General features: G+C 35.7%; 1 protein-coding gene across 1 annotated transcript in view; it reads right to left on the reverse strand.

The window, feature by feature from the left end:
• Positions 1–922: 922 nt before the first annotated feature.
• Positions 923–17,047, reverse strand: part of LOC140334047 (uncharacterized) — a 22,044-nt gene continuing 5,919 nt past the window's right edge. The window contains exons 2-5 of the mRNA XM_072416133.1: positions 14,990–15,148; positions 9,202–9,349; positions 6,654–6,797; positions 923–3,275 (exon numbers count right to left, since the gene is read on the reverse strand). Of these exons, the coding sequence (XP_072272234.1) occupies positions 2,836–3,275; positions 6,654–6,797; positions 9,202–9,349; positions 14,990–15,148 (891 nt within the window). The 3' untranslated portion in view covers positions 923–2,835. The remainder of the gene's footprint in view (positions 3,276–6,653; positions 6,798–9,201; positions 9,350–14,989; positions 15,149–17,047) is intronic.

Genomic DNA, 17,047 nt, shown 5'->3' on the forward strand with positions numbered 1-17,047 from the left:
ACGTCACATTCAGTGGCGTCATGATGGCATAACCACGCCCACTCTCCATTGGCCCGGCCCCACTGCCAATTTTTAGAACAGATGGTGGCTCCTGAGTGAAAAAGTTTGCCCAACCCTGCTATAGATACTCCTCACTTAATAAACAGATTCTGTTCTTGCTACTTGGTCATTAAGTGAGGAAAACAGAAAACAGCCGTTCTGCATGCCTGTTACCATGCAGCATGTGTCAGTGACAAGCCTAGATCGAGGAAGAAGCAGGAGGGTTGCTACATAGGCCAAAAAAGCAATTATTTACTGATTCTGTTTACTGCATTTACTTAAATATAAACTGAGGTACCTGAAAAAAACAGGAAAAGTACTGACTCAAGTATAAACCTAGGGCACAATATGTGGCAACATATAACATTCAAAACAGTAATCACATAAATACCAATAAAATTAATGTGAATAAGGAGGTGATTTTTTTTAAAAAGGTATATATGTTAAAAGGGAAACAACTAAAGTCACACAGGCTTAGTCTGTACATTTTTCAACCTTTTTATAGGTTAAAGTATTTTGTACTTTTTTTAGTTTAATGTTTAGTGTATTATTGTTGGTCACTAGTATATGGCGATGTGTTCTCAGGTAAAGTGTTACAGCCCGTCTTTGACATGTCTGTCTGAGACTAATGCAGTTCCAGGACATCCCACATATACAGGTTGGGAAAAAAACTTGCTATATACAATGCATTTTAATTTTAAACAAGTAACATGGAATGCTTTTTAGAAAATCCATTCCATATTTGCTGGATCACCCTGGTTCTCTCATGGTAGTTTATCGTCTCCAATCCAAGAAAGCTTTAATAAATTATGCCCATTGTATGTTTGGAACTTTAATATACCAAGAGACTGCTAGAATGAAGCTAGAATGAGAGAAAGCAAAATATAATAATCAAGTTTATTTACAAATATATAAATACATAATAATTTTCAAAATTAAATAAATTCATTAATACTTTCTCTACATTGAGCTGTCCTATGATAATTTAGTTCCATCATTTACAGCAGTTCCAGCATCCTGCATTATCAAAAAACGTAAGATACATAGATGGATGAAAAAAAATAACTGTGAGTGAAATACATCAGCACTGCTTAAAGTTCCTGGTAATAACACTTATGTATAAGCAATATGCCAGACTAAATTTAGCAGTATTAGTATGTTAGTTGCAAATAACTCTGATAAATTTGCCCGCCTAAATCAAATTTACATTTTTAAAGACATGTTAGAAATGAATTTGGTACATTGTGTTTTCTTTAGACAAAAATAAAATTACTACATTTTTTTAAATTCATAATTGTATACAATGATAACAAACGGAGGCATACTGCCGTCTACAGGCTGGGGTGGCCTCTGCAAGCTGCATCCTTCACCTTGTATATGATAATTATGTCATTACTGATACCAGGAAGGTTAGTGGGGACCCAGTTCCCAAGTTCCAAGTGGCAGCTTGAAAAGACAGCTAACAACTAGATGTCACTGGTAGTGTAAAAGTAAATTAATGTAATCTTAAAATGAAGAATCATGCAAGGGATATTACTTATATTCACAATAGTGAATTGTGGCGCAAAAGAATTTGTAGTGTAGTTAAAGGTACATTTCCTTTCTCATTTTTGGAGAATGTGGATAAATTTTTACCCCTATCAGATTCTCAATGCTGTCTGTAATTCACTTTCTCCATTAACCCTGGTGGCCATAATTACCAGGATTAAAAGGAAAAATTGAACATTTTGAGTTGTCCTCAAAACAGAAATTGAGAATAAATCTTCCAATAAGGTAGCTCATAAGGTTTTTTATTTTAGGAAAATGTTATCTGACTTCCTGTTATGTCTTCAAAACCACAAATAAAAATTAATGTTTATCAAAAAACTTTTTCAAAAGCCTTATTGCATTTTGCAAATGTTTTGTTTCACAGGAACTTTGAACACCATTACTATGACGTGGCTTATAAAGAACATTTCTGAGCATTTTTGTGAGTCACAGATGTGTTATTCTAATGTTTCTCATCACAATGATGTGTAAAAGTCCTAATAAAGGTAATTTATTTTTCGCTAAACAATATACCAGCACTAGACAATTTTGTATTGCTGGGAAATGGTGAGTGGGGAAGGGGAGAAAGAGGGGGTGATAGAGCTCTGTTATCTTTAACCAGGTTTTTTTTTGTGTTGAGCAGACAAATAAAAATGTGATGGCAAAACAGAGCTTCATCCCAGAGGGTCCCTACTTATCAGCAGTCTTCATGCCTCTTATGAAGGATTGGATTCTGGAGCATCTCCACACTGACAAGCTTATATGATAAACTGGAATTGTCCTTTAATACAACATAGAAACCTTTTCAAGGTTTATGAATGCATACATGGCCAATCTCTATAGAATTGGGAAACAATATGTAGCCTGCATTGTACCATACTTTCTGAAACATAACTTTGACCACAAAGCAGATCTTTGCAACAATAAACGTAATGATCATAATTATGTAATTATCCTAAACCATATGGTACAAATTTGTCATGCCAAAGGCTCAAATCAACAACAATACACTATATACTTATCCTGGTTTCTATATGCTAATCTTCCAGTTTTTATACTTAGACCACAAATAACTTTTTAAATAATTTTTGTCAATAAAAATTTGATCTGATGAATGAGCAAATGGAAAGCAGAATTTAGTGGGTCAGGGATGACGCATATCAGATAACTAGGAAACAAATATTATGTGGTTTAAGAGCAGTAAAATAGAAAAGTCTACTGTAATATTATAATACGATCAACGTTATCAAATATACATAAATATTTCAATTACACCTGCCAGGAGGGCTGCATCCTAACACTTTTGCTCCTTTGGAGGCTTTTGCTCCTCAGACGTGCTGACCCAGAGTTTTGACTTTGATGTGATGACTGTCTCTCTGATGTTTCCTTCACATCAGGAATCACAAGGGAGTTCTTTCTTCTGAGTGCAGATAGCCGAGGGGTTATATCTGCTGTGTCCTTAGTGACAAGAGGCTGCCCCCTGACGTCGGTACTTTCTCCCTCTGATTTTGCAGACTGATCATTGGATGAACTTCCTTTTTGTTTCCTTTCTATCTTTAAATTTCTGAGGGCCTCTAAGGCTTGATTCATTTCTTGTTTTAATCTTTCTATTTCAAAAACAGATCGATCTCTTTCTTCTCCACACTTTTTTATTGAGTTGTCCAAAGAAGTAAAGAATTCATGACCCAGCTTTGAAAAGGCCTCTTCACCTTAATGAAGAAAAACATATCAGAGAGTGTTAACTAAAATAACTGGAAATTGAGGTATATCAGTTCTTGGCAAAACATCTCAAATGTCAAGAATGTGTGTGTAAGCCCAAACATAATTCCATATTTTTTTTTTAACTTCCCTCCTTACAATACAAGGAGATGAAGGCCATATACAGATCAGAATAAACCACACCTTAAAAAATGTACTGCTGTCTGTTGAAATATTCAAAATCTCTGTGGATACTGGCCCTTGAAGACTTGAAGCAGAGCATTTTAGAAGTGTCTAAATGTAAGATCTAATACGAAAAAAAACTCAGGATTGTTCACAGTATTTAAAAAAATATTGCAAATTTGGTTTACCTTCATGATTTTCATTAACCTCACTGGCGGTATTCCCGAGTGTGGCTCAGGGTAGATTCCGGCCAGGTATAGCCAGGCTACACAGATTCCATGCAGCATCTGCAGCACTGGCGTGTGAATGTTGGGGACGCGAGGCCAGGGGAAGCACATGCCGACCGGGTGTCTGCTCGCGAGCGCCTGGCTAGAAGGTTGGACCGGGCGGGAATTTTAAAATAATGAGGATTTTTAAATGTACCTCTTTTACAATTAAAATTCCTCATTATTCATACCGCCAGGGAGATTAAAAAAGACTAAGAAGTAACTTCTGACCCACACTTCTACTTCCTCAAAGAAAGCATTCCAAACACCCTTTTCTTTATACCTAACTTTCCATTGCACGTGTCATGCAACTATTTACCACAAAGTTAACAGCATGTATGACCAAAGGAATCACACGGATGCATTCTTTGGATGCATCCTTGTTGATGATAGCCTCTGACTACATCACCTCACCACATTTTAGAAGACTTTTCAGAAGACGAAATTTGTGACTCCTTTAGGTAGAAGTGTTGTCACCATATTGAAGGATGTGAGCAAAGCGTGTATTAAAAGGTCTGTTTTTCCCACCATACAGAACATTTATTAATAAAAAAAATGGAAAACTGTGAATTAACGTATATCACTCCATAACAGTTTTTAACCTATAGTCTTTCTTTAATTCATAGACACTTTGGGCCTGATTTATTAAAGCTTTCTAAGGCTGGAGAGGATACACTTTCATCAGTAAAGCTTGGCTATTCTGCAAACCTGGAATGGATCTGATCCAGGATTGAAAACATTTGCTAACAAAAAGCAAATGGCCTTCAAGAAATCCATTCTAGGTTTGCTGGATTGTCAAGGTTCACGGATGTGTATATTTTCCAGTTTGGAAAGCTTTATTAAATCAGGCCCTTTTTCATGAACAAGTTAACCCAACCCCGAGGGAGCCATAAACATCTAACAACTCCGCTCCTACCAAATTTTTTTTTTAGGCTCTAAGCAAACAGCTAAACACAAAGCTGAGATACATACATATGCAGGAGGTTTTCAAATTCTATACAGGCAAGTTTGTAATTCTTACAATTCTGTTTAAAACACAGCCAGGAGGGTGACACCAATTTTTCTTCTAAAGAATACAATGGTGTCACCTCGCTGCCCACACCAACACACCAATAAGGCATCAGCTCTGCTTATCCTTTTTGTTCCCTCTGTCCATAGAAGAGCCATATTAACACATAGATTACTCCTCACTCCCCCAGTCTCAGTAACGATGTACAAAAAAACATGAAGAAAACTGCATTTAACACATTTTAACGAAATAAAATTAAGTAAACATTGAATCAAAGTAAATGTAAAATATAAAGTGATTCTTCAGTTACTTAGCAGTCATTTACTGTACATACACTTTCTGCAAGAGTGACTGCATGTCATCGCTCAATGGATGTTTCTCAACGGTGGTCTGAATGTTGTCCCCACAAAACAAGAATTGCCTTAACAAGAACATTTGTAGGTAGGATTACCTGGTATTTTTCAGGGAAGCTGTACACTTCAACAAAATTGAAAATGACTTTTGAAGTTCAGTAAACGTAACAAATTTAGTTTAGTGATTGGATGTTAATCTTCTGTAAATTGCATTCTTTATCTGCCAAGACTTAAATCGCCCAAAACTGAACTTTCCACTCCCAACCTAATCCTGATTTTAAAGAAAATCCCCTAACACTAACCTAAAATAAACTCTAATAAAAGCCCTAATATAAAACTAAGCCCAAGTTCTTTATACATACCTTGTCTGGCAATAGGAGCAGCTATAAATATTACAAATCCTCATCACCAATAACTACCTATTCAAGTGATAAGCATGAAAGGAATCATTATGTTCCTGTAAGTCCTACAATACCCATGGACACTTGAACTGATGTTTCTCAAAAGAAGATTAGACAATGTACGAAACCAGCAGACTGCTATTAATACAAACCGATGTATTTGTTGTAAGTAGTAAAGCATGATAAATACAGTTAGGTTTTCTCAGGCAATAAAATTTAGATATAGTATATTTGATATCTAAACTTGATCATATCTATATTGCAACTTGCCTTGCAGAATAGGATAAGAAATCAAATAGAATAGGAAACACACTAATGATTGGCTGCCGTATGGTATCCAGGTCTTTTTCATGCCATTCTTCATGAAAAAATGCGAGTTGTATAGGGTTATTTTACACTAAATATACTTTTACTATTGTACATTGTGCCAACCTAATGTGAGTTAGGCTCCTGTAAGGGAGAATGATCAAGAAATGTACAATTGGTTTGTTTGGGAATTTTCCTTCTGATTTCAACTCATGGAATGAAAAAGTATTCCCAGATCAAAATACAAACTAAAATCTTTGGGGAAGGTTTAAGAAGTAGAGTGATTTATAGATGAAATACCGAAAGCCTGAGAAGGCAGGCTGTATTGCCTTTGTGCATTCAAATGCTCAATTTTCAATTTTGATTGACGTATACCTTTAACCAGTAAATGCCACATGTGAATTTATACTGTAAAATAGTTTACCAAAACACAGAACTATATATCTTAATCCTGGTGCAGAATATAACAAAATTTTAAAGCTACTTACTATGACTAAAGAACAATTTATTTATAATACTCAGAAAAATGTATACACATATATATTTAAATAAAAACATTATACAGTATATGGAATAATTATACCAGTAAGTATTAGCACTTTAATAATATTTTATACCAAGTAATTTAGGAATCTAATTAAAACAAACAGCAGTGGAAGACTAAAAGCCAGTTGTTGCGATGCCAAATAGAAAGACATAAAAAGGCACAAAAAAAGAAACAACCGGAATGGCTACAAAAACACAGCGTTCGTTACAAATAAAACCGTAATGGAAGGTTTGATAAGCACTATAGGTGCTGTTAGGAGGGGAGAAAACAGAAAATTGCAATTTCATTCCTTGCTGTTTAAAATTGAACAGGTTAAATTATTACCTTCCCGTCGCTGTGTCTTTGATGGAGTCAAAATGTCAACTGCATCCTGAATCTGTTCCACATTGTTCTTGAAAATTGTTAAGAAATTTCTAAGGGCCATTTCCGAAGCTTCACTTTTAAGGTCATCATAAGAAGAAAGGACATCTGCCAAGCAAGATTGAAAACAGATACTTAATATCGCCTTTAATACAGACATATTTCTATTTACTACGGACTATACATACTTATACACATCTCATACTGGTCTACTGAATTAATCAGTGGCAAGTCACGACATAGGTTAAAATAATATACATTAGTCTTTGTCAGTAGCTTTAGTGGCAAAATGTAACGCTAAAGTGAAAAACAAACTGGGACAATAGCAGCTGCTTTGCAGGTTTTGGTCACTAACATACAGAGGTCAGGCTGCCTTAACTCATTGCTGATAACAGTTTTCATTTACTTGGCCTACACAGCACATATTACACAAAAATTTACATCAGAATCCCTATATTATTAATTGATTAAGATCTTCAAATTCAAACTGTTTCCATTGGTGGGAGCAGCCATTGCTGTGACAGGTTAACAACTCATATGGCTAATGTAGGGTGTAATGGACAAGCAATTTTACAATGTAGGGCTTCATCAATAATTTGTGAAAATTAAAAGATAAATTTGTTAAACAGAGAAAATATTTCCAAATTTCATCCATCCCTAATAAAGGATCACTTTTTTCACAACATTTATTGTAACCTTCGCTATGACGCACCTGATTGTCAGTCAGAAAACACTGTAGGAATTTTTTATATACGTGTTGAGTTGTTGGCCTCACTGCTATATTTCTGATAGTGTATGGGCAGCACGGTGGCTCAGTGGTTAGCACTCTGGCCTTTGCAGCGCTAGGTCCCAGGTTTGAATCTCAGCCAGGACACGCTCTGCATGGAGTTTGCATGTTCTCCCTGTGTTTGCGTGGGTTTCCTTCAGGTGCTCTGGTTTCCTCCCACATTCCAAAAACATGCAGTTAGGGTAATTGGCTTCCTCCAAATTTGACCTTAGACTACATTAATGGCATATGAGTAAGGTAGGGATATTAAATTGTGAACCCCCTTAAGGGACAGCTTGTGACATGACAATTTACATTGTAAAGTGCTGAGTAATAAGTTGGTGCTATATAAATACTGTGTAATATTAATAATTCTATACTTCATAGATCATCTCTTCCAGCTATACCTGCCCCAATCACAACATACTGCATTTGTGTATATTAATGTACAAATAAATTAGTTATACACTGTAATTATTATATATTTTTTCTATTTCTTCTTTTTCACATCCTTTAAAAACCTGTTTTTTTAACTATTTAACTGAGAGAAAAATGTGGACAGTTTGTCTGTCTGTAGTCTTTTCTTACTGATGGTAAATCCTTGATAATATTTAAACTGTATGTAAAGGCAAGTGTCAGACAGAAAGTAGGGAAAGTGTCAGAATCCTGTCTGTTGTCTGTGCCTGGTGAGGGGAAATCTCTACACTAAGGAATGAATTCCCCACACTTTCTGACATTCCTTCAAACATCCTGTTGTGTCTCTAGGACATATGTTGTGGACAATAACCTCAACAGTACACAGTAAAAATAACCTGACAGTGTTTTTGTATCTTCCCTACACTATTTAAAACTTAAAAGGGAGTTTTGGTCATACCAACACTTTATTTATTCAAAGACAGAATACACAATCAGGGCTGATTTATGAAAAAGCAATTTTACAAAAAAGAAAACATAGAAAGCTTCTACTTACCTCCTAAAAAAAACTAGAAACATAACAAAAATAGCTTGGTTTTAGCTTGTGTCATTTTAAAACTTTCCATCGTCACCTTTAAAATTTTAGTAAGAAAATCTGTACCATGGTTGGGATGTTCACTTAACTGCAATTAATTGTACTTAAGGTTATTGGCAATCCAGCAAACCTGGAATGCATCTGGTCCAGGATTAAAAACATTAGCTAACAAATGTATTAATAAATACATTCCAGGTTTTCTGGATCACCCAGGTTCACCGACAAAAAATGTATCTTCCCCAGCCACGGAATTCTATTTAAATAAGGCCCATTGATTTGTTCTGCATGGATATAGCACAGGTTTATGTTAAATACAAGCAAGTGATGTATCCCCTGATAAGCACAGGCCAAAAATACTTTTCTGCTACACTAATATCTGCCAGGCTTTTTCTGACAAGGGGTCAGAGCTGAAGTTTCCAGACTTTAAAGAGTAAAAGGTAAGACCTGCACACAATCTGAACACAGGACGAAAAAAGGGAACAAAATGTATTCAATGTTTTTAATACACATAAGAATGAATATTTAATGTCCTTAGTTGTTTACATTAGTTCAGGGCTCACACAGGTCAAATAGCTGAATTTCTACAGTACACAGAAGACTTGAGACAGCACACTATAATGTGGTCATATTATAACAATAATAAATTACTGTGTGCAAGGTTTTTCTAAAGGGTAAACCAATTACCATTGCTGACCATGTTATACTGACAAGCAAATGTGTTTTCATCTCTCACTAACCTTTAAGTGGAGAACAAACAACAGCTACAACATTTTCTTGGAAATTCTGATAGGCTTGTTTTATTCCCTGGAAAAGGGATTGTGTGTACTGCACTTGCAAGTTGTATATGCCTCTGTGGAACTCAAGCTCAGCTTCCAGGGCATGGATCTGAAAAAAATAAAGTATAGTTACAATACAAATGCATGTACATGTTTAATATCAAAAGATTCTCACATGTAGGAAGGGGCATGCTTCTTAAATATGTACAATTTCATTTTTTAGTTTTTTTGAATGTAAAGGCCATTTATAATGAATTAAAATCTGTTCAGCAGCATGTAGAATCAATCACTGCCATTTAAAATACAGGTTGGGTTGGACTGCACATTGAGTGTTACATTTCTGTTTTTAATTAAAAGGAGTTTAGAAACCTTCTTTGTATTCATCCAGTATTGATGCTGTAGGAAATATTTATACAAGTAAGCCAAGTTGATTTGAAGGGAGAGAGCGACAACTTCACTCTAATACATAATCCAATGATTTTTCCTGAAAATATTTCAACATAAAAGCAATCTGCCAATGGGACTTGAGGATCCAGCAACCCCCCTCTTTAGGTCCTTAGTGAAGGCTGTCACCAGGTACCGCCATCTTCCTCTTCTCTGGTCTCCTTGCTTTGTCACCCATTCTCGCATTGCGCAGGTGTGAGATCAGCATCTCTTTCCCTTCATGGAAAAATTCCATGAAATCTTGGGCATGCGCAGAAGGAGAAGCCGGGGCCTCCCGGGATGCATGACATAGGTATCCCAGGAGGCTCTGCGCTCCTATTCAGTCTTGATCCCCACAGCAGGATGGTGCTGCACCCTTTTTTTTTTTAAACGGTGTTGCACTTAAAAAAAAAAAAATCAACAATATTTTTACTTTACATATAAGGGTTAATAAGTAAAATTGTTAGGTTTAGGTCCGTTTTATATAAAAAAAGGAATATGATATTCGGAGGGTCTGGTGTCCACGGATGTCATGCTCTAAAGTGAAGTTGAGACAAGTAGATCTTTCTAAATGTGTTTAGGAGCCTTAGACTTAAAATTTGGCATACATTTTGGATGCATAAGCCATGAAATTACCCTTTGACTGCTAGTTGTTATTTTAAATAAAATTTGTTTGATTTTAGTTATACGCTGTGGTAAAAGGTAGAAATACATGCCAAATGTTAATAATGTGTGCCTTGCATTTGGAGGTTTTCCAAATAAAAAAAAAAGACATAAAGTGCATCCAGAAAGCAATCTAAAACAAATCATAAAAAAGGACATCTACATTAACTGTAGGATTAAATTGAAAGCGTAATCCTGTAAAAACCTCTTACAATTCTTTATACCTGCTTTTAAATTTAGGTTCCAAACACCTCTATACGCAAATCAATTTGACTGCAGCTCATTAACTTACATAACAGTATTATACATGGTACGGACATTAGATTGTGAGCCCCTTTGAGGGACAACTAGTAACATGACTATGGACTTTGTACAGCGCTGCACTAAATATTTGCGCTATATAAATACTGCGTAATTAATAATTTATTTTAACCTTACATACCTTAGCATCTTTCCAATGTATCAAATTTACAAAAAGTCCTTTTTGTTATTGAAGCCTGCAATTTCTGTATTTCTTTTATCTCTGAAAACATATCATACCCCTATGTAACACTCAGACAAACAAGACTATGGTAGTTGGTTATGTATCATGATATCTTTTTATCTGATGAACACTACACAGCTGTTACTGCTTCTGGGTAAAGTGCTTTCGTGAGCTGGATGAACAATGATGCTTTAATATACCAATAAAACAATTTCTATGGCCAGAAAAAAAGATCAATAAAGTCTTTCAGACTGCATAATGCGGACACTCTCAGAAACATCACACAACTTTACAACACATTTTATACTTTTATTTTTTTTTGCTGCATTGCTATGTATCTTTATGTTGTTGTTTTTTATCAATATTATTATTATTTATAATAATGAACATTATTTATTTAGCGCCAACATATTATGCAGCACAATGTAAACGAGTTCTGTCTAAATAACATTTATGAACAAATATGTTTCAGACTGTAAAGTGGAGCTGACTTTTTGTTGATTATAAGAATGTGAAAATACTGCCAACAACCACTTTTAGCCTAAAATGGTAACTATCAAAGACCAAGTGTATTAATTCTATGTAGTTACACACAGATTCGCATATTATTTCCTTTCATACCCCATTAAGTATTTTTTTAGGTTTGCTAGTTCTTTATTAATAACATGGGACGCAGAAATACTCGGTCAACCACGTTATTTTGCTAGACAAATGCAATCCAGTGTGATGGTACTTGTTTTCAAAAAGATTCATAAGCACAGCTGGGTTTTGCCTCCCTGATGTCAGCAGAAATAGATGTGGAAAGAGTCCAATGTGCTGTGTATATTCCCGCTTTTAAAACAAACACCTGCAGAGCGCAGAAAAAAATGACGTTTTCCCACAGATAAATATTTGTCACAATTCCAGCCTTTTGAAAGATAACACAACAAGTCATATATACCACAACATATCATTAGGAAAATACATCTGTTGTGGCAATGCCTAGTGTGCAGTATTATGAACTAGACTGGGTACAGATTAATGTTTAAAGAATTCTCCACCTAAACAAGAGAAATGTATTTAAGGCTGAACATTGGCTCTATATTGGCAAAACATGTTCATGTACTATAGCTATTAGGTTTTTTTGCCACTTATCTGATCATTACAGTTTTTTTGCCTTCATAAACCCTATAATGTTATCACAGGGCTGAAATCGTAGGCAGTTATTATCCAAGCCATTGCAGGTCAGAGGCACAGCTGACCCAGCAACCTCCCCCCTCTAATGTCTAACCCTTATAAGTCAATGGCTAACTGTTACTTATATGGAAAAGATTCCCAAGGGATACACTGCCACATCCTATAACAACATAAACAAGAAAACAGAAAGTGTACAATGCTGGAACTTTTAAGGTAATAGACCATTATTATATAAAACATACTATATAATATATATTGTTGGTGTATTGCCTTAAAAGTCCAAAAATTGTACACTTTGTGCTTTTTTGTAACTGTAAAGAGGACTAAATGAGGAAGTGGGTGACTGTCACCATTCACACAGAAAGCAAAAAGTGTTAGCCTTCTTAGGTGCTTTGTTGATGAACAGAGTGATGAAACCAAAGAAAAATCTAGTGCACAAACAAGTAGGCTACTGTATGCCTGTAATTTGATTTGTTTTTTTTTTTTTTGTATTTTTAATCAAACAGTGTACCCCATTGCCAGCCCTAAAGGCACCATATTTGCACCCCAGGCATACAGGCTGTTATCAACATGAGGTGGGGAAGCACAAACATGCAAAACCCCTTCTTAACATTGCCAATTGTAAACAATAGTTCATGTTCCTAATATTATTAATTAGTTGAATAGTTCCTGTTCTAGGACAACAATGTTCACTCTCTTTACTGTATCTATGGGTCTGATTTATAAAAGCTCTCCAATGCTGGATAAAATACACTTTTATTGGTGAAGCCGGGTGATCCAACAAAGCCATTTGCTATTTTTGTCAGCAAGTCTTTTCAATTCTTGACCAGATCCATTCCAGATTTGCTGGATCACCCTGCTTCACTGATGAAAGTGTATCCTCTCCAGCCTTGAAGAGCTTTCAGAAATCAGGCCCTATGTGTGAGCAACATTGTCACCATGGGCTGTTTGCTCTAGGATTTGGATTTGGACTATCAAACAGCCCCCACTTATTTCCATGATCTAGAAAGGAATGTGCCATAGTTCCCGAAAACCATCCACAGTACAGGTTCACTAGACTAATAGTGCGATTAACATTGTTTTTTGGACAGACATGACAAAATTTTTTCAATAGTATATTTAAAAGACCAAAGGGAGAAAATAGGAGGAGTCAATTGCTGGGGTTTCCAGACATTTGTACAAAACAAGCATTATTATTATTAAAAATAAATAAAAAACAGGTTTGAATTATTCTCTAATGCAACCAATAGAAATTGAATTGCAAGTTATGGGTGCTGGTACATTGGAAACCCTTTTTAGATGTTTCAATTTCTCATTTTCTATCATAAATAAAGTAAACGCACTGTAGGATGTCCAAAAGGCTTTTCAGTCTAGAATTAGTTTATACTTTGATTTGAAACTGGAATACCATAAACTCAAAATGTTTTTCCTTTACCACATTACGAAAGTAAGGACAACAGATCAGAACCCAAGAAATATTTACTTTATTTTGTGGAAGTTAGTATTTAACATACCTTTTTGTTGTTTCATGTTGTACATTATTATACCTTGCTATAAATTTGCTAACTTTTTCTGGTTAAAAACCTTCAATAAATATTAACCAGAGAAATAAACGCAGTTCAAAGTTACCATTATATTTGTGATAATATTTACAAGTCAATGTATTGTTCATTTTTAAGCAAATGTTTAATAAATGTATCTGATTTAGTATAAGACTTGACACCTAAGACAAGCACAAGCTGCTGAATTTCCAAGAAGGGTTTAGGCCTCGCTAGCAGTATATGTTTTTAAAATATATAACACCTTGCAACTTTTACTCTTAAACACATGCTATATAGTAATAGAAGGTAGCCTATCACCAACTTATAGACTTTTCAAAATATTTTACACTCACTTAGAATGAAAATGTAATTGTAGTGTGCTATTAAAGAAATAGACTGGATGTTAAATGAAAATTGTGTTTTTTTCAGTCTTTGTGTACGTGAATACAATTGTTTTAGAGAATCTGCAGCACAGAAGACAAATAGGTTATACACATAAGAAACTATCTTGAATTCATTAGAATAAAGTGACCACCTGCTGCCTTTATTTGCTGCAATTGCAGCCCACTCTGAACATGTTGTGAAGCAAATATGCCATTGTAAAATATTGCAATTGTTGTAGTATTTGAAACTCTTTCATGGGTAGCTTTTTCATTTTTGGTTTCAGTGTTTTTGTATTATCATGCAATTTATTCTGGATACCTGGAAACAAATACTTCAGTTACAGGTGGACTATGAAGAGTCCAGGACTCCTTGTTGGAGATTCTGGTCATATACCACTCCTCCTGTTGCATCCTTTAAGGAATGCAAATAATCAAACAGGATGTGGTAGATACCATACATATTAAATAACTAGCAGACACTCTTAAACTACGTACACACGTCAGATGGTTCCGTTAGATAATCAGCTCAAGGCTAATAACAGCCGGGAATCTGGCGTGTGTACAGCGCTTGTCGTCCGTAAGACCATCCTGGGGACAATATTTACAAATAGACCACTATAGGTCTGTTGAAGATACACCAAATTTGTATCAACTAAAAGCTGAAATACTATTTTTTTGGTAAAGCTTCTCTTTAAGGAATTCAATTTCTGGAACTTAAAATAACGTAAATTAATGTAACAACGAAACAAACTGACTTGCTTATAAAAAGCCATCCTGTATGAAGAGTGTATCTTCTGCCAAGAAGAGTGTTAAATGAATTTGGCAGCCTTCTGAAAACCGTTTCACTGGTCTGGGTTTTTCAGTCATGTGTCTCTCTATTCACGCAATAAAAAAATAACCAAGCAGCTGTTTCCTAGTCCTGGCTGGGAAATGTTCAACTCTCTGAAAGCTCCTATGACTTCAGTGCAGCTGTTTATAATAATAGTTTTTCTTTACACATAACAGCAAGCAAATCCATTTAAAGCACTATACAGTAAGAAGATGATTAAATCATTGTACTGGAGTGATAGGGAAGATACCTGTTGCATTGCCATTAGCCTGGAATAATTGGCAGCTTTCACCAATGCTTCTGCAGCTCTCTTTGCCCGCTGCTGCGGAGCACCTTTGGGAAATGCTGGCAGAGTGGCAAGCACATTCTCCACAGAAAATTCCTGGCTCAGGGAACACTCGACTTTTGCCTGTAATGCAAACATAATAAAGTGAATTGGGGGAAACCAAGAACGCATCTTCTCTGATTATTTCAACTGCCTCTCCAGTAAAGTACAGGTGGAAAAAAGCTGAATAAACAGGCAGTATATGAGGAATTACCAAGTCATAAACATGAATGAAATCAAAGCACTTTCAATTTTGTTTTATAAATGTTTATATCTCACACTCTGCTTGCCCCATGCTGGATTAACGCCTACATAAAACAGATCGTGCTTGTGAGAAAGGGACAGAAATGTCACTTGTACAGCATGAGTGCTGTCCTATTCTAAACACAGAACATTTTCTAAATAGTGACATCTTCCAAGGATACTGCTGGTTTATATTTTGGCCTAAATGTTGCTCATTTAGACAGTTTCAAAAATGCATAAATTGTTAAAGTTATTACACAGTTTAAATACATTTAACAGTTTTGTTTGCCAAAGTATATGTTTTTCAATATAACCATAAAGGTATCAGAAACTTGGAAGTTTTCATGATCTATGGTCTAAATCACGGTGGGGAAGATAGAAATGTACTCTTTAAAGCCACATTTCACCTTTCATGTATCCCATCCTTCCAACAGTCACTTTGAGAGCATATCCCATGCATAGTTATGTCTGCTAGGGTATGGAAGTTCTTAGTTTAAGTTGAAGCTTATTGCCAACTAGACATCTGCCTTAAACAGCCCAAAAAATGGAATGAATTGAAAACTGGGAGGGGTGACAAAGCATACTGTACATTGCAGAACTATTTAAATGCAAATTATTGTGACTGGTGTAAATAAAGTGCAGATATGATGACCTTATGAGGCAGGGTAGCAGCAAGTAACTTATTCATATTAGGATGTTATACTATTTGTTTTGCATTAATAGGTGCTTTTTCCAGGAAAAAAACTTGGAAACTAGATTTATAAATAAAGTATTTTAAAACCAAGGCAACGTCAGTTGTCCGACATTGTTCATGGATCCGTCCTGGAGGATCCACGAATGACCGTAATTCAAGTAATGGGGAGAGAGCGCAGTGGGGTGCAGCTCACTCGCACTTATTCAGGCATCTTTTAGTCTTTTGTCGTTGGAAAGGATCTGAAAGATTCTTTCCAATGACAAAAGACCAACGTTTGTACGTAGCCTAAATGTAAAATTGCCTTCAGTGTTGGTCAATTTGTTATAGAAAATCAGATATCATATTTTTAGGGATAAAAGGTACAAAGGTAAGCCCATTTGTGAAGTTCTGTTCACATTTGGTGGGCTGATCAATCTTTAAAGCAGAACTAAACCCCACTATACTCCCTTGTCCCAGGACACTACCATCTTCTTCATTCTTCTCTTCTTAGTTGCAATCTTCAGCTATCTTGTTTGGCTGGGCTGGAATGACTTAACTACTAGAGGTCCTGGCAACCAACACTGATAGCCATTCCACAGAGCAATGCTTTAGGCAAGAATGTTTATTGCAAAAGGAACATCACCTGTCCCTTTCTGCAATAAAGCCCTGCCTGATCACACATTTTAAAGTGGAACTGTAGTTAATCTTATTTACAAAAAAAAAAAAAAGTACAAGGGGTTTCGTTTATAAAGTAGTGATTGGACAGCCAACATCATTCTCTGGTGGGGAATCCTTAAAGCCTATGTGGTTTAAATGGTAGTGTTTAATTCTCCTCTGTAGAATGTTGCTGATGTTTTGTTTACTGCTTATTAACCTCCCGACCGTTGGTACGGGCTAAAAAAAAAGTGCTATAATGGTTAACCCCGAGATTTTCCGTACATTAAAATCCCCACTTACATGGTCCCGCTGTGCTCATCCAGCGTCGTGTTCGTGTTCCAGCGTCGTCCTCCGTCGATCGTCGTCCGTCGATCTCCCTCTCCAGCGTCGGGTGCCTTCTCCTATACCAG

Source organism: Pyxicephalus adspersus, chromosome 6, assembly GCF_032062135.1.
Source record: "Pyxicephalus adspersus chromosome 6, UCB_Pads_2.0, whole genome shotgun sequence".
NCBI classification, from domain to species: Eukaryota; Metazoa; Chordata; class Amphibia; order Anura; family Pyxicephalidae; genus Pyxicephalus; species Pyxicephalus adspersus.